The 22824-nt window shown below is 39.5% G+C and overlaps 2 protein-coding genes across 4 annotated transcripts in view; both read left to right on the plus strand.

Moving 5' to 3' along the window:
- Positions 1-14812, plus strand: part of pum1 (pumilio RNA-binding family member 1) — a 32946-nt gene extending 18134 nt beyond the window's left edge. For 2 of the 3 annotated variants that reach the window (XM_016509805.1, XM_016509806.1), the window contains exons 8-22: positions 1907-2000; positions 2093-2194; positions 3859-4001; positions 4096-4234; positions 5779-5907; positions 6021-6311; positions 7430-7666; positions 7757-8024; positions 8154-8283; positions 8580-8714; positions 8806-8943; positions 10342-10467; positions 10561-10682; positions 13125-13317; positions 13410-14812. In XM_016509805.1, coding sequence (XP_016365291.1) covers positions 1907-2000; positions 2093-2194; positions 3859-4001; positions 4096-4234; positions 5779-5907; positions 6021-6311; positions 7430-7666; positions 7757-8024; positions 8154-8283; positions 8580-8714; positions 8806-8943; positions 10342-10467; positions 10561-10682; positions 13125-13317; positions 13410-13541 — 2379 coding nt within the window. In that variant the 3' untranslated portion in view covers positions 13542-14812. Of the gene's footprint in view, positions 1-1891; positions 2001-2092; positions 2195-3858; positions 4002-4095; positions 4235-5778; positions 5908-6020; positions 6312-7429; positions 7667-7756; positions 8025-8153; positions 8284-8579; positions 8715-8805; positions 8944-10341; positions 10468-10560; positions 10683-13124; positions 13318-13409 lie in introns of all 3 variants that reach the window. The other variant, XM_016509804.1, reaches the window with a different exon arrangement.
- Positions 14813-16443: 1631 nt separating this feature from the next.
- The window catches only part of LOC107706193 (syndecan-3-like), a 26509-nt gene continuing 20128 nt past the window's right edge, over positions 16444-22824 (plus strand). Inside the window, exon 1 of the mRNA XM_016509808.1 lies at positions 16444-17330. Coding sequence (XP_016365294.1) covers positions 17271-17330 — 60 coding nt within the window. The 5' untranslated portion in view covers positions 16444-17270. The remainder of the gene's footprint in view (positions 17331-22824) is intronic.

Genomic DNA, 22824 nt, shown 5'->3' on the forward strand with positions numbered 1-22824 from the left:
TTATCATATCACATTTTGAGTCACAGATCGGATCATTTTTCAGATGAGCAAAAAAAATATGGTTCATTGTTACTGAAGTAACACTTATTATTTAAAGAACAATTTACTACTTCGATACCACAGCAAAAACTAGTAGCATATAGAGATGTAGCGGTTCACTCAACTCACGATGTGATATGATTCACGATACTGATTTCACAATACAGTTTTCTCACAATTTCTTTCAAAATGAGATTTAAGACATATTTTAAAAAAGGTGTCTTTTTGTTATTTCTCAGACCAAAAGGCTGCACATTACTTTGTGAAATTGAAAATGTCAAACAATATACTAACTTGAAATTTCAAAACAAATCCCAAATCAAATAAATAAATTATATAAATAAAAGAAATTTCTCCTTGCAAGTAAACTAAGGTTTTGCCTGTGTATTTTAATCACGATCCAATTTTGAAATTTGAAACAAAAACAAAAAAATGGTCTGACTTTAGCTTTGTGATGCTACATAAAAAATCTGAACGAAACAAAAACAGCAGACGGGCTGAATGAGACGCAAATGTCACTCTCTGACAGCAGGTGGCGCTTAAACAACAGGTATTTATAGGCTGCTGGCCCTTTAAGACCGAATGCACAGATCCAATATAATGATGCACGTGCAATTTCTTTCTCCACTGTTTACATTCAAGCAGGGCCAGTGCCACGGGGGGGGGCGTGAGGGCATCGCCTCCTCACTCGGGCTATCCTGCCCCCTGTGAAAATAGATTTTAATTATGAAATATTATGGTTTATTTAAAAAATATAGTTACCAAATGCATAGGCTTTTTAGCATTAATATGATGCTACTATAGCAACAATTTAGGACAGTCTGTTTCACAAAGTCGCATTTTAATTGTTAGTTCTCTGACACAAATTCCGCGCAAGTGGTGCAACTAAGAATGCAGCACTACTGAGTAAGCTATGATGAAATAATTTTTTCTTAATGTTTAGTAGAGGTCTAGATTATCGTAGTTAGTTAATTATTTCGCTGTATATAATTCTCGTGCATAATAAATCATTCTAAAACACGGTGCTCACGTTCAAAGAAATTCAGCTTCTAAAACACGACTAGACCTTGCACTTAAAAAAAAAAAAAAATTTCCACTGACCTGTCTCGCGACCAAAACACTATCTGTGTGAACCTTGTATTCTGATAGTTGTAGTAGTAGCAGGCAGGTTTGTTTACGGTCCGACAAATACGTGAATGGGCCACATAGGTTTTTTTTTTTACTTTGTGCTATGTCATTGCCCCCTTTCGTCACCTCAGCCGCCCCCTCATCAGTGCTGCGCCGGCTCTGGTTCGTGCTCTGCCTGAAACGCCGCTCTGTATGTGTGCGCTTTGAGCGTGTGCGCGCGAGCACCGAACTGAATTCTTAATGCACATGAATGGTTTAAAACGCTTGAATGTTTAAATTGGTAAGACTTAGAAACACTGTAAATGATAAACTATGATCCGTTTCACCCCTACAAGCGAGTGAACAACGCGAATCAAGGAAGGGATTTTATATCACTATTCAAGATAACCCGTCGGGCAGGGCAGTGATACATTTTGGTAGCCCGACTGGAAAATACAATAGCCCTGGGACGTCGGGCTAGCGATTTTGCGAGCCCTGATAATAATGAAAGCTTGTGTGTATTTATAAATATTTCTGTTGAGTTAATTGCCATCAAAGGCCACACATGTGAAGGCTAACTTTGAAAACCTTTGTTTGAAATAATATGTCACAATACCATTCAGTCTCTTTAGAAGTTATTCTGAAAAAGTAATTATTAGCCATATTTGCATGTGCTTCTAAAGCCTTGCATTTATGAATGTAAACAAATGCAAATGTTTAGCATAAATATCATGCTTGTTAAAAGCATTATGTATTGCAGCTGTTCCAGAGGCCCAGTGCTCTGGCAGTACAGCAGCTCACCGCAGCCCAGCAGCAGCAGTACGCCCTCGCCGCAGCTCAACAACAACACATCGGTGAGTTTGACTGTAGATATGAGTGTCCAGACTTAGTGGACAAAAGTTTCAGCTGTTTTATTTAACTTGGTTTCTTATTGGTTGTGTGTTAGGTTTGGCCCCGGCTGCATTTGTACCGAATCCATACATCATCAGCGCTGCTCCGCCTGGCACTGATCCATATGCTGCCGGCCTCGCTGCTGCCGCCACTCTAGGTGAGAGCTCATGGTTGAAATTTGAGATGGATATGTAATAGGGATGGAACGGTTCTCTGTAAAAAAAATCGAATTGTATGGTTCGGCATGCACTAGGACCACGGTTCAACTGAAATCTGACAACGCATCTGTAATATGGTTTGTTATAAATAAAAACACTTAAAACAAACGGGGTTTGGCTAATGTATGTTTCTGTTGATGGATGCGCATTCAACAGCGATGGGGAGAGAAAAAGAAAAAAAAAACATGGACAAACCATTCACTCTTGTTCAATGCGAGTGTCGTATGCTCGAATATGAGTAGTCATTTATTCCGTCATTGTGCTGATAGTGCACAGGTGAGACCTGAACAGCACACGTTGATATTTGTGTTTAAACGAAACTCATTTAAGCCTTGCCAGTTTAAACATTTAAGAGCCAGAAGATGCTCGCTCGCTCGCGCGCACAGTGAGAAGATCTGTGTGTGCGCTCATCCGAAGCCCGTGCAAATATTAAGCTCTCTTTGAAGTATTGTGTTTGAATGGACAAATTCACACAAAAATGGTCAAAATGCTCGTCTTGGTGAGTATCCTATAGCAGACATAGCCGGCTGAACGTACTGTATCAGTGCACTGGATCATATCACGGTTTATTTTATTTGTTTCTTTACTCTATTGTATTTATTTGTGCTGTTGCTTGTAGTTAGATAGATTATTCTTATTTTCTTTATTTTTATTTGACAGTATAGATTTTCTCTAACATTGCACATAACGAACCATACCGGAACCGTGACTCTAAAACTGTGATACAAACCAAACCGTGAGTAAGTTGAACCATTCCACCCCTAATATGTAATATGTTTAGTTTGTGTTTCAAGATATCTCTGGTGTAAGTATAAAATGATTGTCATTGTAAAGGATGTTAATGAGTCCAGTAAAGTAAGGTATAATGTACAGTTAGCTTCTCTTTGAGGTTCTGATCACTCTATTGGGATTTATTTTGTCATTATTGTTTAAGTTTTTCTGCTTGCCAAATAAATAAATTGCATGTTATTACAACATATTCTAAGCAACAAGAAAAACACTGTAACAATATTACAAAATGTATATTCTACAGTTGACCAATCAGCCATCCTTGCTGAATAAAATATTTTCTTTAAAAAAAAAAATCTTACTGACCACAAAGTTTTGAATGGTAGTGTAAATGCATATTAAATGTGTACCAGTGCCATATTCAGTATGCAAATGTACAAATGTTTTAAATTTGCAAGTGGCCTGATAATGAAAGTGTCTTAGTGCAGCAGATTTCTTTGTACATGTATGATGACTGTTCAGAAATGTAGACTGCATTCCACTGGGTTTCTGTGGCAGGATCGGTCTGTTGCTACAGGGTTCTCTACTGAGCAGTCACAGTCTGGAGTGGATGAGAAGTGTTGCTCATGATGGCTGAGGGTTTGGACTGCATCCTCCAGGGGCTTGAGATTTAGCTCTAGGATTGAGGCAGTCTGCTTGATTAAGCCACACAAACACACACACCTGCTTTGATGCTCCTAAAGCAGAGTACAAAGTCAAAGGAAATGGCTGCCGACTCGCCGTCCCGTGTACATAAAAGCCCCTGAGCCTGCACCGAAAACAGTGTGCTTTGGCCCTTCATCTGAGAGATGACGTGCATGTTTTTGTCTTTCAGGTCCAGCGGTGATGCCCCCTCAGTACTATGGTGTGACTCCATGGGGTGTGTATCCTGCCAACCTATTCCAACAACAGGCTGCCACCCCCTCCAACTCGGCCAACCAGCAGCAAGCAGCACAGACCCAGCAGAACCAACAACAGGTAAGACTTCAGCCAATCAGACCACTGACATATGAAAGTCACAACATGCATGTATTGAACTCATCCACCAATCATTGATCTTTGTTTGCTCCAGGTGATGCGTGCAGGTGGAAACCAACGACCTCTGACTCCCAGTCAAGGACAGCAGGGTCAGCAGACAGAGCAGCTTGTAGCAGCAGCAGCTGTGAATTCCGCCTTGGCGTTTGGGCAGGGGCTGGCAGCAGGCGTACCTGGTAAAGGACTCTTGATATGTCTTTTAAAGGGGTGTTCACAATGAAGCTATTCCTTTTTAATAAAAGTTGTGAATTGAGGTAGGGCTGGGCGATTTTTCAGATTTTATCGATTAATTCGAATTTAATGTTTTGCCACCATTTTATTTTTTAGAAATTGAGGAATCGCTATTTTTGAATAGAAATATTACCAAACATTATAATTAGGCACTGAGAATATGCCAGTGATAGCAGTAAAGAGAAAAGAACAACGACCACATGTCGGCGCACGTGATTAACTGATCACGTGTGCCGCGCTCATATTGCTAGGAGCCATTCACACAGAATGCGCTTGTGTTGACAAAGATGTGACGCGGGCAGTGGAATAGGAAAAACATGCAAGAATATGGGAGTGAATTTCTTTTAACTTGAGCGCCGCGTTTTTAGAATGCCGTTTCATGCATGAGATGCTGCAATTGATGCGAGTGCAACAGTCAAACATGTCCATGTTTACATAGAAAAGTAATGAAAAAGCAGCGCAAGCGAATAAAAAACCTGTAACTATTGTATGTCTGATATTTCAAGTTTGCATCATGGTGACAGGCTGAAAGCTGCTGTTGTTTTTATAGAACATTTATAGATAATAATAGTCTACTGGTGTTATATCTTCAGTCATTTTGAATTTGAATTACCTTGACTTTTGAGATTTTTTTAAAGCATTTTCCTCGTATTATATCTGAACATATAATATGTATAAGACAAGTTTGTACAAGATGTAGTTGTAGTTCATGCATCTTTTCTGCAAAGATACTTAACAAGTGATTTGTTTAACAGTTACATCATGATGATAACTTCATGTGTGGTACACTTGGAATAGAATTTTCTTTAAATAGAGGGTTAATAAAGAAAAAGGTAATTTGAATCAAGTTGTAGTTGCATTTTTAAGTTGACTAGTTAAAAATCGTAAAAAAATCGGTCAAACGCTCTGAAAAAAATCGAGTTTAAAATTTTTTGCCAAATCGCCCAGCCCTAAATTGAGGTAATTTATATGGTTGCCAAAGCAACAGATCAGGTAGAGTTTAACCTCATAATCATAGAAAACCCAAAATATATCAGTCAATTTTAAAATTGTGGTTTCTTGACCTGAAAAGTGATGGGGAAAAAATAACATTCTGAATAGCAATGGAAATTTCAGTTGTGAATATACACTACAGTTGTGTTTTTGTTTTTTGTTTTTTTGTTGAAAGAATCCTTTATTCAGCAAGAAGCAAGAATGTATTATATTGATCAAAAGTGACAACCATTCCTGAAAAATGCATTGGAGTTTCCACAAAATATTAAGTAGCACAACTGTTTTCAACATTGATAATAATAAGAAATGTTTACTGATGTCGGCGCCGATAGCTGTGTGGTTAGTGCGCTGACTTATAGCACAACTGTGTTTACTGCGACCCGAGTTTAATTTGAGTCTCGAAGTCCTTTGCCGATCAGCATAATAGAATTATTTAACAGATCAGACGTTCAGGGTTATAATGATGTCTGATGAAGATGTGATTGTTATTTTCCAGGTTATCCTGTGTTAGCTCCAGCTGCGTATTATGATCAGACAGGTGCACTTGTGGTGAATACAGGTGCTCGCGGTGGCCCAGTTCGACTTATGGCCCCTGCATCTGTTATCATCAGCCCATCAGCAGCAGGTACATGTTTGAATATGACAAATGAAGGTTGCAGAGTCAACAGACCACTATTAAACTTTTTTTAAATGTTGTCTTGTATTTGAATATCAACCATTTTTTATATATATATACAGTGGCTGCTGCTGCTGCCTCAGCAGGTGGGGCTAATGCCGGTCTTGGTGGTGGAGCAAGCGGGGCGTTCCGTGCATTGAGTTCCCAGCAGGCTCCTGGGCAGCAAGGGAGTGGGGCTTTGGGAGGAAGCTCTTTTTATGGGAGTGGCTCCCCAAGCTCCTCCTCACAAACCTCTTCACTATTTTCACAAGGCTCTGCTCAGCCAGGAAGCACCTCACTTGGATTCAATGCCAACCCATCTTCTTCTCTGGGAGCCACGCTTGGAGCAGCACTCGGGGGTTTTGGCACAGCAGGTATTGTGATTCAATTCAAGTTTATTTGTACAGCGCTTTTCACGATACAAATCGTTGCAAAGTAACTTTACTGCAAATTAAGTTTCTACGATATTTAGTAGTAGCTTATCAGTGGTGACTGTCAGTTAATGTACATCTAAAGGAGGTAGAGCTTTTTCGTATTCACATCTCAAGTTTAGTTATGTTGAGAATAAAAATCACTTTAATATTGCTGGAGGGCTATTGCCTTCAGCTGAAAATCTACTTTAAAATCAACATAAAATCAGAAATGACCCATTCTGCTTTTTAAATGTTCATTCCTGGTAATGATGCACCAAAATTTCTGCATCCTAATATATTTATCTGGAAAAGCTTTGGACGGCCGAAATCATTAACCAAAACATTGGTGTTTAATTAGCGCTTCTCCAATGGAAGTTGATCTAAAAAGTGCCTTGTGTGCAGTTTAAATGTTTATCAACTCAGTTTTTATTTGAGTGTTGATTATTACATAAATTTAATTAATTTGATAAAAAACAAACTTTAGTTTGGAAAAAAAAATAATAATTTCGGTGCATCAGTATTTCAGAAATATTCCATAATATCATAATGTAATAACTTGCTTCTTCTGAACAGTTGTTTCATGGGCAGTGTTGCCAAGGCTGCTTAGGAGTTTCAATTCATGAGACACATTACAGAAATGGGTAGCAAATGTTGTTTGATATTTGCATTTAAAGGGTTAGTTCACCCAAAAATGAAAATTCTGTCATTAATTACTCACCCTCATGTCGTTCTAAACCCGTAAGACCTCTGTTCATCTTCGAAACACAAATTAAGATATTTTTTATGAATTCTATTGTTTACGCTTTGATTTGAACGAAAATATCCGCGTGGTGCAGCTGACACAGAACAGCATACGCTGTTTATGTTCAGTGGATATTCTCCAAAATGGCACCAGGGTGACGCGGTATCTTAATTTGTGTTTCGAAGATGAACAGAGGTCTTACGGGTTTAGAACGACATGAGGGTGAGTAATTAATGACAGAATTTTCATTTTTGGGTGAACTAACCTTTTAATGCAACTTTAAAAATCTGTTTAGTTTGAGCCTGGTTTAATTTTTATGTATGGTTTTGTTTTGCAGTGGCTAATTCCAGTTCCAGTGGGTCCCGTCGAGATTCTCTGACGGGTAGCTCTGATTTGTACAAGCGCACACCCAGTAGCCTCACCCCTATTGGCCATGGGGGCTTCTACAATGGCCTCAGCTTTAGCTCTTCCCCTGGCCCAATTGGCATGCCTCTTCCAAACCAAGGCCCCTCCCACTCTCTCACCCCGCCACCCTCGCTCTCAACTCATGGATCTTCGAGCAGTCTTAACCTTGGTGAGCATGTATGTTTCAGTTACCTTTTTCATCAAAAATCTTTAATAAATTGAATCTAATGCATGCCCACCTCTGGCTCCTCCCCCTCAGGTGGACTGACCAATGGCAGTGGGCGATTCATCTCTGCAGCTCCAGGAGCAGAGGCCAAGTACCGCAGTGCCACCACAGGCTCGTCTCTCTTCAGTCCCAGCAGCCAGCTCTTCCCATCATCACGGCTACGCTACGGCATGTCTGACGTGATGCCATCGGGACGTAGCCGTCTGCTTGAGGACTTCAGAAACAACCGTTACCCCAACCTGCAACTGAGAGAAATCGCGGGACACGTCATGGAGTTCTCTCAGGACCAACATGGCTCCAGGTAAAGCAGATGTCTGTTAAGCTCACAAATTTCAGGAAGTCAGTACCCCAGTGTTACCCCTTTGAATAACAGTGGGAATAATAAATAAAATGTCCAAAATGTTTTAAAAACCAATTGGATTGTGTGCAGGTTTATCCAGCTGAAACTGGAGAGAGCAAGTCCTGCAGAACGTCAGTTGGTCTTCAATGAGATACTACAGGCGGCCTACCAGCTCATGGTTGATGTGTTTGGAAATTATGTCATCCAGAAGTTCTTTGAGGTAATACGAAGCTCTTTTGTTGATACATGCATCATTTTTAGTGTCTAATGAACCACACAGTTTCACACATGAGGACAGGGAGGTTGCAGGTTCCGACTTGAACCTGATTTATTTGGTACTGCATTGTGCAAGTCAAGACACATTTATTTATATAGGCCTAGTGCTTCATGCAGTACAAGCTGTTTCAAAGGCGGAAAATAACAGTGCCAGTGTTGTGAAGTTCGTCAGTTTAGTTTGAGTGTACCTGATGTCAATTAAGATGATAAGCATCTGCTAAAAGCCATTTATGTGTTAAGTTTGGCAGTCTCGATCAGAAGTTGGCGCTGGCTGAGCGGATCCGTGGCCATGTTTTATCCCTGGCGCTGCAGATGTATGGCTGCAGAGTGATTCAGAAAGCTCTGGAGTTTATCCCTTCGGACCAACAAGTCATTGTAAGTTTATGAAAGGCTGCATGCTCACATTGCTGTGGTGAAGTTACACAAGGTGTGTGAATTGAATCTAATTTATTTGTGTCTTTTGCAGAATGAGATGGTTCGGGAGCTTGACGGACACGTGTTAAAGTGTGTGAAGGATCAAAATGGCAATCATGTGGTGCAGAAGTGCATTGAGTGTGTCCAGCCTCATGCTCTTCAGTTCATCATTGATGCCTTCAAAGGACAGGTGTGTCTCTATTGAACCGTGTGAAAGCTGTATGTTTGAATAGTAGGACTTGAAGTGTGTGTGTACCATGGGAACCTTTGTGATAGGGATGCACCTATCGGGCCCGATACTGAGCTCCTGTACTCGTACTCGTTAAAATGCCCCGATACCAAACGCCGATACCACACAGCATGAGATAAGCGCCATATTCAGACAAAGAAACACCAACAACAGACAGCAGAATGGAGTTAAGGATGTCTACTACGAAGTATATGTATGCAATGAATATAAAACATTCAGTATTAATGCCTGTATAGCGGTTTGACTGTATCTATTTGATAAATGAAGTTAACCAACTAACATTATACATACCCTTTTGGTTTCTGTACCCAATATTTAAAAAATTTACAAATGCAATAAAAATATTGGTATCGGTACTCTGTATCGGCAAGTACCAAAAATAAAAGTATCGTATCGGAAGAGTACTGGAAAAAGTGGTATCGGTGCATCCCTACTTTGTGATTTATTAATGGAGGGCCTGATTTTTGAAGTGCAGTGCACTTTTAAGAAGCACAGTATAACAAATGAAAATATATATATATATATTGCATGTCTAATGAAAAAACAAAACAGCTAATAATTTGTTGTATTATATTTGTTGAAATTATAATGATACAGTATAATAAATACATTTTTGTGTGTGTGTAAAGAAAGCTTGACTTGATACTGTCACAAAGTGGGGTTAGTAAGGTTTTTTTGTTTTTGTCTATTTTTTAAAGATGTCTCTTATGCTTACCAAGGCTGATTTGTTTGATCAAAATACAATAAAAACAGCAATATTTTAAAATATTATTACAATTTTACAATAACTTTTCTGTTTTAATATATTTTTTAAAATATATTTTATTCATGTGATTCCTGTGGCAAAGCTGTATGCTTTGCTTAATATTTTTGTGTAAACTGATGTTTTTTTCTCTAAATTTTTTGATGGACAGTTCAAAAGAACAGCATTTAAATGTCTATACTGTCAATTCTGATCAATTTAGTGCATCCTTTTTTGAACAAAGCTATTAATTATCCTTCCCAAAAATATCTTTTGAACTCCTGAATTAAAAACAAAAATCCTGTCAAATATTTGTATAACTGCAGTCTTGTCAAATTCAGTGTTTCCTCTTCAGTGGACCACACTGGCCAAAATGGCTGCAACAGTGAATAAGTAGTCTATGGGCCCCATGTTCTTCTGTAAAATGAGTCCTGGGGATAGAAAAAAGTCTACTAACATGCATTTTGTGACCTGCCCGTGTTGTGAAAAAACTGCTTTATCATCCAGTCGTGGTTGTGGAATGGCTTATTTTGAAGTGTATTTAAAACCTTTGTCTCTGTGTGTATGTTTAAGTAATAACTGTGTGTGTTGTGCAGGTGTTTGCTCTGTCCACACACCCATATGGTTGTCGGGTGATCCAGCGTATTCTGGAGCACTGCCTGCCTGAGCAGACTCTACCGATACTGGAGGAAATACATCAACACACCGAGCAGCTGGTCCAGGTAATTTATGAAGCATTCTCTCTTTCTGTACTGACCCAGGATCTTATTCATTCCTCTCATCAAAACCTTTTTTTCCTCTTCTTTCCCATATAGGATCAGTATGGGAATTATGTAATTCAGCACGTGTTGGAGCATGGCCGCGCGGAGGACAAGAGCAAGATTGTATCTGAAATCCGTGGAAATGTTTTGGGGCTCAGCCAGCATAAGTTTGCCAGGTGCGCACAAAGCATTTACGCATGCAAGATAAACTGCCACATAGGGATTAGAGACCTGCACTCCCGCGGGAGTACCGCGGGACCCAACGGAACAGGGTGTGGCACGGGACAACTCTTGATGGACGAGTGCGGGTGCGGGCGGGAAGAGACTCGCGTGTGTGTGCGGGATGCGGGAGAATAAAATGATTTGCGGGACTCCCGCAAAATAGAAATTATCTAAACATAAAGTGTCTAAAACATAAATTGTTATTTATCTGTTGCACAAAAGCAAAAAGAACAACTAATATTAAAATGATTCACATGCACAAGCTAGGCATAGTTTCTATTTATAACCCGTGTTTAAAGGGTTGCGCAGTGTAGCCAATCACAGACATAGCTGTTGATTTCTGGAATGCAATGGCCAATCAGAGGTGATTAAGTTAGAATCTACTCACCGCAGTGCTGAAATTGCGTGCTCACTAATCATATTTTAACACACGAAGTGTAGACATTGTGAAAGATTCATCGTTTCAGCTTTATGAGATCGCGATTAACTGAGATGTTAGCTTTTAGTGATAATAAAGGAAGCGCTGCTTGCATTCTGCCATGTGCCAAACCATGCACGCAGCAGCGCTTTAAAGTGCTGGAAACATGTGTGAAATGCTTGAAAGTAGGGATACTCCGATCAGGATTTTTGCAGCCGATACGGAGTACCGATTTCTTGTCAGGGTGATCGGCCGATTCTGATGCTTCAAGCTTTATATAACATATGTAATAATGTTATATAAATAATCACAAAAATTATTCCTTATACAGTGAACATTTTAATATGCCTTTAAAATGGGGTTTATGCATAACATTATGTATATCAGGATACTTATGTTACAGAACCATTTTATGTAAATTTCTTTGATGTACTGAAAAAAATATAGATCACTTTTATGCGGGCTGGAGCGGGACAAAACATGAATGTCGCGGGCGGGAGCGGGACCAGATAAGATATATTTCTGCGGGAGCGGGCGGGCGCGGGACAGAATCTTGCGGGAACGGGCGGGAGCGGGACTGAAAAATCCGTCCCGCGCAGGTCTCTAATAGGGATACTCCGATCAGGATTTTTGCAGCCGATACGGAGTACCGATTTCTTGTCAGGGTGATCGGCCGATTCTGATGCTTCAAGCTTTATATAACATATGTAATAATGTTATATAAATAATCACAAAAATTATTCCTTATACAGTGAACATTTTAATATGCCTTTAAAATGGGGTTTATGCATAACATTATGTATATCAGGATACTTAATATAAGACAAAAATAAATACAAACAAAATGGAGCAGTCTGATGCAACCCACAAGGTTTATTTAAACATTATCCAATAGTAAACTGTGGAGGACAAAATAAACATTTAATCTCCTAAAATTGAGAAGTCTGATGTAACTTAAACATTGTCCAATACAAGTCTGAGCAGGACAAAATTAATAATAATAATTTTAAAAAATTTAACTCCTAAAAGAACTAATTGGAGTAGTTTGATGCATCTCATTAGGTTTAATTTAACATTGTCCAATGTTAGAGAGAGGACAAAATAAATAGAAACATTTAAACTAAACGAGGTGCGGTGTTACGCAGCAAACATATTTAGCTTTTCCTATATCCACGGGTCGGGTAATAAAAAATGCATTCCGATTATTTGCTGGGGTCGCGGGTGGATAAAATAAATCATAAATGATGCAAATATTAACTACATTTTTTAAAATACATTTTTTTTATCAGGCAGACGATTTCATTTGTGTGTGTGTTTGCCTGATCGGGAAGTTGCAGTGACAGAAATGGTGACATTCCAGATAAAGTTTGAAAGACGTAAAGCCTATGTTAGGGCTAGGGCTGTCAAAATGGCTGAAAAACTAAATTCAAATTTTGTACTTAAATATTATCACAAAACAGTTCGGTGACTATTACATCCAGGGGCGCTGCGGATAATCCGCGGGTCGGGTAATAAAATAATGCATTCTGATTATTTGCGAGTGGGATAAAATAAATCATAAATGATGCAAATATTAACTACATTTTTTAACATTTCTCATTTAAAAACAGGAGATGCAGTGGGATGGGAAAAAAACCTGCCATAAAGTCTCGATATATGTTTTTTTCAAAGTTAAACTTGCATTAATTTTACATGGCTTTCTAAACATGCGGCTCCTTTGTGCGAGACGCGAGTGCAACGGTGATGGATGTCCCTCTAGAAAATCATTTATGTCCCCACGCATCATGTATGTCCTTGCGTGTTGACGTCATCAAATTGCGATTGGTTCGTGAGATCGGCCAAGTGTAGCGAGTACCGATCAAGTCATAAAATGTGATTATCGGCCGATGCCGATCGATCGGAGCATCCCTACCGCCACACAAAGGTGCACAGGAAGAAGTGTCTTATTTAGGGGTCTTTTGTGTGTTTTATTTCCCAGTAACGTGGTGGAAAAGTGCGTGACCCACTCGTTGCGTGCCGAGAGGGCGATGCTGATTGATGAGGTGTGCAGTATGGCAGACGGGCCCCACAGTGCCTTATACACCATGATGAAGGACCAGTACGCCAACTACGTTGTGCAGAAGATGATCGATGTGGCCGAGCCGACACAACGCAAGATTGTAATGCACAAGGTGCGGCTTCTTTTTCGTTATCAGTATGTCTCCTTTTCTTGTTTGTGCCGATGAATTGTGACTGAACGGTGGATGTCGGTTGTTTTGTGTAGATCCGGCCCCATATTGCGACGCTGAGGAAGTACACATACGGAAAGCACATCTTGGCCAAGCTGGAGAAGTACTACATGAAGAACGGCGTTGACCTCGGCCCACTCTGTGCACCCCCTAATGGCATCATGTAAACCCTTCCCATAACTCCTGTAGGATGCCGGTCTGTGTGCACGCGTGTGTGTGAGCGTGTTTGTCCACACCCGATGACGTAGGGAGGTTGGGTGGAATCACCGAAACCTTCCTCTCATCGCTGAATCATCCCCGGGTTGTTGTGACCCCTTTTTTTTCCTCTCCCTTTTAGCATTTCTTCCTGTTTTCACTCTACTACCTAAATGATGGTCCTTTTTTGGTCCTGTATGAAATGAGAGAATATTTTATTTATCCCACGTTCGATCATGTAGGCTTGCGCAAACACACTTTATTGCTTCGCAAAACACCTTTCTAACGCGCATATTCTTTCATAACACACGCACATTATCGCGAACACTTGATTGCTAACACGCAGACATTTAGCATGGGAGACGTTTTTGGTCTTGCTTCTATAAACTATTTAGTGCATACTTGGTGTAGACCTTTGCATATATATAAATATATATATATATATAACTTTGTAGTTTTTCTGGTTTTTGATGTCCAATCTGTATCTATAATCTTCCCCTGTAGTGAATACATACTTCTGATTGTATAATTGTACATTTGTAAACCTTCGCTAATGTAAATGTGGACTCGCTTCTACAGCCCTTTTTTGGTATGAGGAGAAAAAAAACAAAAAACGACAAAATGGAAAAAAGAAAATCTTGTGCATTTCAGTGTAAATTCTCACCTCTTTGGTTGTGGTTTCTGAGTTATGAGTTGTTATATATTGTAAATTGTAATATCAGATTTTTTGTTGGTTTTGAAGCCCTTTGAATTATTACTGCATAGATGTACAAAGAACAGAGAAAAGTGCGCACTCTGCTTTTAGCCATTCACCAGCCACCTCTTTTTCACATCCACTCATCCCTTTCTTTTTTTTAAGATCTTTTATAGTCCCTCCCTCGCTCTGGGGCAGGTAGCAGCAAGTGCGTTTGTGTGTATGTGTTTGACGCGTTCGACTGCCCCGGGTCAGAGTCGGAGGTGTGTACAGATTTGCCATTCTTTTGTCTACTTGTAAGTGATTGTAACATACTGGCCATTGGTTTTTGATTTGGAACACTCTCCGGTGTATATTTAAACAGCTTTGTGTATATTTCCTATGATTCTCTTTATGCAGGCACACTTGTAACCATAATGTGTATAGGTAACAGATGCTGTGTGTGCTTTCTGCCTGGGCAACTATTTTTTGTAACTCCAGTTGTAGATTGTCTCTAAACAATGTGTGATCTTTATTTTGAAACAAAACAATGAAAAAAATTCAAAATTTCAGAACGGTCTTTGACTCTTCCTTTTCATGTGCTGCTTTTAAGACTTCAGCACAGTGATAATTATCTATTCTGTCATACTTTTCAGGAATCAGTTGGAAAAACTACTCGTTCAAGATTAAGTCGCTTTAGCTCATCATTAAAGAAATGTATGATAATAATGAAACATTAATGGCATTTTCCAAAGGATATTTTGATGTTGAAATTTTCCTGTAGCAATAATTTGATGAAGTTTCTTAACGACATGGCCTGAGGATACTGTCTTGATGGAAGTAGCAGATGTGCTTAGATGAAGGATTCTGTTGATTTTGAAATGTAAAACTTGCATAACATGTAATTGCAAAATACATACCTTGAATGAACCACAAATCTCTTCAGATAAAAACGTCTGCCAGATGTGCAGGTGTAAATCTTGCATTTTTCAAAGGTGACTTAAGGCCTGTTCACACTAAGGACTGTGGCTTTTCAAGTTTTAATAATTGTTCTAATTATATGAGAATATAAATGTCCACACCACAGTAAGAACAATAACGATACATTAGAGTGATATCATTGGAATCACTTACAGTCACAGAAGAATTTTTTTGTAGCTGATGAACAAAAATGTTACAAGCCCATCAGAGTCTACCTGACTTTAAAGACCTTGAGCATTTAAAGCAGAAGACGTCATAACTGCAGTGCACTTATCGTTGTAAATGGGCCTTAACACAAGCCGTATTAAATACATTTGATAGGAATAGATCTTAACAAGAATAATCATAAAAGTACAATGAATATTAACCCTGTAAAGCCTGATGTGTGAATTGAAAGGTTTTTTTTAAATGGAAAAGTCTAGTAAACCTTGAGCCAAAATATAAAAAAGAAAATCTAAAAAAAATTTGATGTGTTTTATGTTTTGTATCATATCATATTTGGATCATTGGGCTTTTATGGCCCATATAGCATGATAGTAAGAATATGGAGCTCATGCTCGAGGAGGAAAAACACAAAAAAGCAAGATGAAATTCTGTAAATCAATGCAATTTTTATAACAGTATAACAGACAATTTACATAAAATGCATATCAGTTGTCACTCTGTATCTCCTAATAATGTCTTATCAGGATTATTTTAAATGCTTAGTTTTATTACTAAAAGTATAGTTTAATTATTAGGGCAAAACAATGCAATATTAATGATGACTGTCAGAGATTTACAAATGAACATTCCTCAAAAGCCTGATGTATCATATTTGATACATTTTTATACATTAGTTTTATTGACACAAGATTTTTTCTAAAAAATCTATTTTCTAAAAAAAAATTAGGCCAGTCTATGGATAAAGTAAACCTAAGCTGCTTCAGTCCAGTAAATGTTTGTCTTGAAAGATTACTAACGATATAGAAGTAATGTTTATTTAAAAAAATCAGCAAGATTGTGTAGATTGAGTTTTTCAGGGAATATGATACAGTAGGCTTTATAGGGATAGACAGTTTTTGTCAGATTTTTTGTAAGTCCTTAATGATTTCTCAAGTACCAAGGCATTCACAGTCCATTTATTAATAACAAATCATACACTAGTCTCTAGATAGCTTAAAAATGTCTTTATTTGCAATACATAAGGCAAGTGTGTGCATTTCTAAATGTATGACAGAGTTTTAAGCTGTTCATATGCTATCCAATATCAACAGCTAAATGATATCTTATAGTGTGCCTAATAACTGAGCTCAGTGCATCAGACTTTCCTAAACACAGATATGCCGAATAATGTAGTCGTCTGAAGGTATCTCACCCATACTCATACAATCAAATGTCAGACAACCAAAAAACTGCCACTTTCATTCTGGTACTTGTTGCTTATGCACCAAACACTGTTAGCAGACCTTAATTTTATGTACATATTGAAACACCACCCAAAAAACATTATAAAAGGACATTAAAGGTGACATTATATTCAGTCAAAACAGTAGCATGAAATTATGTAAGCGGTATTATCAAAAACATATGTCCACTGGCACTACTACAGACAAAATGTTGAGGGTCTCGGGAAGCTCTGATGGAAATCGCGATAGGGGAGGAGAAGGGAGAGGGAGGGAAGACGTCGATGCTTGACTGGGCTGCAGGGGGCATCCTCAACCGCACGAAGAAAATCCACCCCAATGCCCGTCCTCCTCTCACACACACGCCATAGCGTAGAGAAGAGAAAGAGAGAGAGTAGTTCTAGTCTTCCCTGCTTCCATATCCATCAGGTCTCAGCCACTCGAGTCAGATCAGAGGGGAGGAAATCACACAAGCTGCTCCTCCTCGGTCTTCGCGTGGTTTTGCGGGGATTTGACCGTGCCGACGCGAGACGGATGTGCCGACGAAAGCGCCTGCCCTGAAGTTGGATACCGAAAACTGAGCGAAAGGTTTACTCTAGTCCCTTGAAGAGGAGCGCGGAGACGAGAGCGCGAGCCCAGTGTTTTGCTGTGTTCGGAGCACCATGAAGCTCCCGTGCTGGATGGCGCTGGCGCTGCTGCTGCTGCTGGCGCAGACTGCCCTGGTGAGAATGACACTCTATTGTGATCTATTGTTACGAGAGGGCGATTTACTGCCGGTCACACGCGCTCACAACATGCCCAACGTTCACATTCGGGATTATGTTCGTGTGTGCTTGCGGTAATCTTTATGAGAGAGTGTGAATTGTAAGGTCATTAATTAGGCGACGGTAGCCGTGTGCTGCTTGCTCGGTTGTAAATCTTGGACGCGACCCACATTCTCTCGGCTGACCGCAGACAGCGCGTCTCTGGCGGCCTGGGGAGCGCTGCGTGCGAGTGGGCTGGAGAAAGCTCTGAGCTGGGACCTACTATCAGCCAGCCACAGCGGTGCGGATTTCTCCTGGGCACCTTTGCCTTGTTTAGCCATTTTGGGCTGGATGCGGGTAGGTGGGTGGGTGTGTGTTGTGGGTCAGGGTCGCTTGTCTGATTACACTGGCGTGAAGAATCTTGGTGTCTGGATAAACTATAATTAACGCGCCGCATCTAATTAGGGTTTAATTGCAAGCCCTTTGTCCCTCATGTTTGCCTGTCGGTGGTCCCTCCACACGCACCGTTCTCTTTGTGGTCAGGAGTGGTCGGTGGGCTTCAGACATGGTCGCTATAATGGGTTGTAGGCGGTGTTGGCTGTCGCCGTTCGGCGGGTGATTTTGGCCGGAGATGGCCGGAGGTGGGGTGAGCGGGGTGTGGAGGGGCGGCAGGCTGCGGGGGGATGACGTCATTGGCCTTCGCGGCGCGCGAGAGCGGAACACAGATTCAGAAGGGAATCGAATTCATTCACGTTTGTGCGCGCGAGGAAATGCATTATGATGAAATCCTTTAAGAAAATTAGAACAGAGCTCTCAGTTCAGTATTTACTACGGATGCTATGATTTTTTGTTACTGAGCACTTGTGTTGAGTCCAAAGCCCTTCTTTTAAACAACTGACTGGCAATGATAAAATACTGGTGGTCGCAAACACTACAGAATGCAACAGTGCCCGTCCACTTTTTTAGTGGCTTGATTAAAGAAGTATTTTTCCTATAGGGATATTTTAAAAAGCTCTGTTTAAGCCATTAACTAAACCAACCAGCTACAAGGTGAATTACAACATTACAAACTTTGATATGAGGCAAGAAGTAGTGACAAATACTGTACTGACTGGCTTTAATAATCAAATTAGAAATACAGACTTTTGATTTAAAGTTTTTGACTTTATATACATTAGGAGAATGTTGCACTCTATTGAGGTAGCTGAGGAGTAGATGTTTTCTTATAGTCGACCATAATTGTTAAATGGTTGCCTGAAATAAACTTTAGTTTTTTTGCCCACGGTAGTTTATGAATGCTCAGTTTTACAGGCATTTTTATTTTTCCAATCTAGATATAAAAGATAACTCACCATATATGTAAACAAACATGCAAAGACTTTTAAATGGGCTAAAATGACATTCTTTGCCCTCATGACCTTGAAACTTCGACCTCATTTGGTCCACTTCAGTTTAAGTGTAACTGACTTTACTTTTTTTTTCTTTTTTTTTGGAAAACCAGGTTATACAGAGACCTTAAGTTAGCAACAAACAAGTGAACCGGCATTGTTTTCGTTCACTTTAAGAGAATCACAATGACTACGTTTACATGGACCTCAGTAATCGAATTATTTACCTATTCTAAATAAGCCAATATTATGATTATGGTGTTTATATGAGTTGCTTTTAGAATATTGCTTTCATGTTCGCGTTTTACATGTTATAGTACATAGTTTGATTAATGGCACACGTCATTACGTCCCCACGTGATGCCATCCGACGTCCCCTCCGTAATTTCATGTATAAACATAGTTTGTCTTCGTGATGATGCCATGTATCGTTTTGGGTGTTTCATTTTTAATTTTATGAAAGCTTCAAGTGCAGTTAATTATTTGTACATGCATACAGACGATGGCGGTGTTGAAGCTCTTTTATTTGCCGTCAAACGGTTGAGCACTGCCGTGTGTGTATCCTGTTGCAAAATGCGGCGAAAAGTCCTACACGACGGTAATAATGTGATTAAGGTGTTTATATGTCTGTAATGCGACTAAAATAGGAATAACGTACTCCACGTGTCTTCATTCGATTTCTGTTTACTTCGAATATGACTTTAGTCGGATTAAGGTAATCAAAAATCTGTTTACATGGTAGATTTTTAATCTGAGTATTGTTTAATCGTGTTAAAATCGGATTATTTTTGTCCATGTAAACGTACTCAGTGTAGATTTGAAGCAAAATTTACTCCGAGCACCTCCTGAAATGGTCGTTTTACGCATTTAACGTACATAAAATTTGTGGAAACTGCATTAAGGCCAGTGAAGATCCGGACAAACAGCAGAATTAGACATTAGGCACACTAACAGCTTTTGTCTATTCATGAAGATAAAATTAAATGTGATTCTTCAAGTGTGTCTTTGCGTCTAAGCAACCGCTTTTCTTGTCAAGTGTCAAACTGAGATGTCATACAAGTCGCAGTGGGCTGGCTGATGAGTGAGTTTACACGCTACTGTGCAAAAATACCCAAATTTAGCTGGTGGCATGTGTTTATTTCATACCCATCTTGCCCACTCAAAATGAATCAACACACTTGTAGTATAGTGCATGATTGGTCGAGTTGTTGTGGCCACTTCAAATGGAAGTCTCGTGTGGATCAGGTCAGTGGTGTCATATCCTTTCAGGCTTTGTGCACCAGAGATGGAGTTTAATTTAGATCTAGGAATTGAGCTAATGGACCAGATCCGCTCCTGAGAGTTGTGTGTATGTGTGTGTTTTAAAGGATCATGTTGGACTCCTGGGTTCAGCACTGAATCAGTGTTTTGTGCTGTAGATGACAAAGACAACCATAGAGAGGGAGGGAGATGAGGAGGAGGGAATGAGGGAGAGAATGAGAGAAAATGAGTGGAGAGGAATGTGTGAAGCAATTTGACACAGGAAGTTTCTGCTGCTGACTTTCTCACTTAGCTGTATAAAGGTCTCGCTTACAGACTCACAAGAGCTAGACAGTGTTTTAAAGTTTTGATTGGGACATGCCTCGCTCAAAGTCTGTGTGGCCTGTGAGGAGGATTAGCATTGCTTGGGAGAATAAACCAATATGGGATTGGAGCCAAAGTGTTTGGTTTATGCAACATAGTGAAAATGAAAATTTTGTCATCATTTAATCACCCTCGTGTCGTTCCAAACATGTATGATTTTCTGCTGCGGAACAGAAAGGAAGATGTTTGGGAGAATGCAAGTCAAAAGAGTCCAAAACAACATTAGACCCCACTGACTTTCATTGTATGGACAAAAAATACAGAGACATTTTTCAAAATATCTCCTTTTGTGATCCATAGAAGGAAGTCATGCAAATTAAGAACAGTTTAAATTTTTTTTATTATTATTTGTGACAGTTTTAAAATTGTCACAAATGAGACAATCATTGGCATACAGTAAAGGCAGCATTTCAGTAGTTGGTTTCCAGTTGCTGAATAATCTGAGTGCCAGTGCATACGGCTGCGTCTCTCGGCAGGTGGGTGTTAACAGCCCCGGCGACCCAGAACCCTGCTGAGATAATGACCCTACAGTCTGAAAGTCAACTTCCGTCCCGTTTGAAATGATCAGAGGTGTTCGTTGGGGCGGGCCTCTGACCTTCAACATAATGGAGGGATTTCAAAAACAGTCGGTAGTTGTGACGCACCTGACTAAAATCCAGTTGCACAACAGGGATCGTTTGGTTTTGGAAGAATTCCATGAGAAATGTTTGACTTCATTTTGAAATCTATTCACACTTTTGGTTTCTTGAAATCTGATCACAGTATGACACACAGATCTTCAGGAATTGTAAAACAAGATTTTTTTGTTTCTCTCAAGAGACAAATGTGATCCTCACTTAATCTCAGTAGTAAACGTTAACATAAACATTAAATTTCAGATGGTACTAAAGCAATAATTTGTCTAAAGCAATTAAATGTCACTTAAACACTTTAGTCTGTTTATTTCTACATTTCTCCACTACAGGTATCTAGGTCTGTTAGTCTAATAATGTGGTTGTTGCTCAGTACTGTCAAGCATGTAAACATGTTAATCAGACTACAGTTTGTTCACCGACTCAGAAATCCCAAACCCCAATGTAGCTTGATTACAATTTGTCATGTAAATGTAGTTTGCGACAATTTAAAAAAAAAAATGTCAGGTGTCATTCTCACAGAACTCGTTTTTCAGTTGCATTCTGCTTTTATCATGCCACATAAACATACATGCACTAGGCGGACGTGTTTGACTGTGGTGATCGTGTCTCATGTCTTGACACGCATGACACAGTGTTTTAAAAATGCGCCACTCAAGCTCAAAGTAGTTTGACTTTTAATGAACGCGTCTCTAGATCTCGTTTTTTCCTCAATCCACTGCCCTACATTTCCCCGTTTTAAATGCAAAAACGTAATCTATGTGAACAGCCTCATATGTTGCTTTTTTTCCTACATAAAAAGCATCTAATAAAGCTTGTCAGTTCTGTATAACAAGTTCTGCATATAAATTTGAATGTTGAATTTGTTCCTATTTTGGCAAAGGATGTTCTCAGACACTTCTATTTAAAGCCAGTCCAAATGTTTAACATCTGACCACTCTAAATTTCTCTAAGCAAATCTCAGTCCTAGCCACACTCTGGCAACAAACACTGTGGTAATTCCATGTTGACATAATAAGCGCATTTCCCAAGGCTTCCAACTGACACTTAGTCTCACTAAAGAAAAGAAAACATTATCGGATCCACCAAATGGCACTGTGTTCTGGTGTGAAAGCGTTTAATTTAGAGGTGTCAGCCGAGGAGGTTCACCTTATCAGCCCACCTGCTTCACATAAACAAAATGAGCCACATCACGCTCACCTCCCTTTGACCTCCTCACATCCATCAGCCGCCTCCTGCCCGATAACCTGAAGATGATGGATGCGGGTAGGTGAAATCTGGGTCAAATCATTGCCAATGCGAGAGTGTCGTTCATTCATTCAGTTGGAAAAAAAACACTTGTGGATTCATCTGAAGGAATGTAATTGAGGTTTTTGTGACGTGTTGATTACCACAAATAATAATTTTGTCTTGTCTTTTGCTTTCTTTGAAAAAAAGCAGAAATCTGTTGCAGTGAGGTGCTCTCAAAGGAAGTGAATAGCGCTGATCCGTACGTTGAAAAAACAGGAAAGCCACAAGGCGTAAACAACCTGACTGTTAACATCATTTTAGTGTGGAAAAAATTGCTTCCTAACCTCTTCTGTGTAAAATTATATTCGGTTTTACTGGATATAAAACCTAAAAGCTTAAAATGACTTACAGCTCAACAAACTTTTCAGCTTTACAGTTCGAATAATACATAAGTTTTACAGATGTAAAACTATAAGCTTCACATTTCTGCTCTTAAATCCTCCAAAAATGAGCCCCATTTACTTTCCTTGAAAATGCATCACTATAACCTTGATTCCTGCTTTTTAAGCTTATTTGGTTTTAAAATCAGTTTTGCTATAT

The sequence above is a fragment of the Sinocyclocheilus rhinocerous genome, unplaced genomic scaffold (assembly GCF_001515625.1).
Source record: "Sinocyclocheilus rhinocerous isolate Xijiao unplaced genomic scaffold, SAMN03320098_v1.1 scaffold53, whole genome shotgun sequence".
NCBI classification, from domain to species: Eukaryota; Metazoa; Chordata; class Actinopteri; order Cypriniformes; family Cyprinidae; genus Sinocyclocheilus; species Sinocyclocheilus rhinocerous.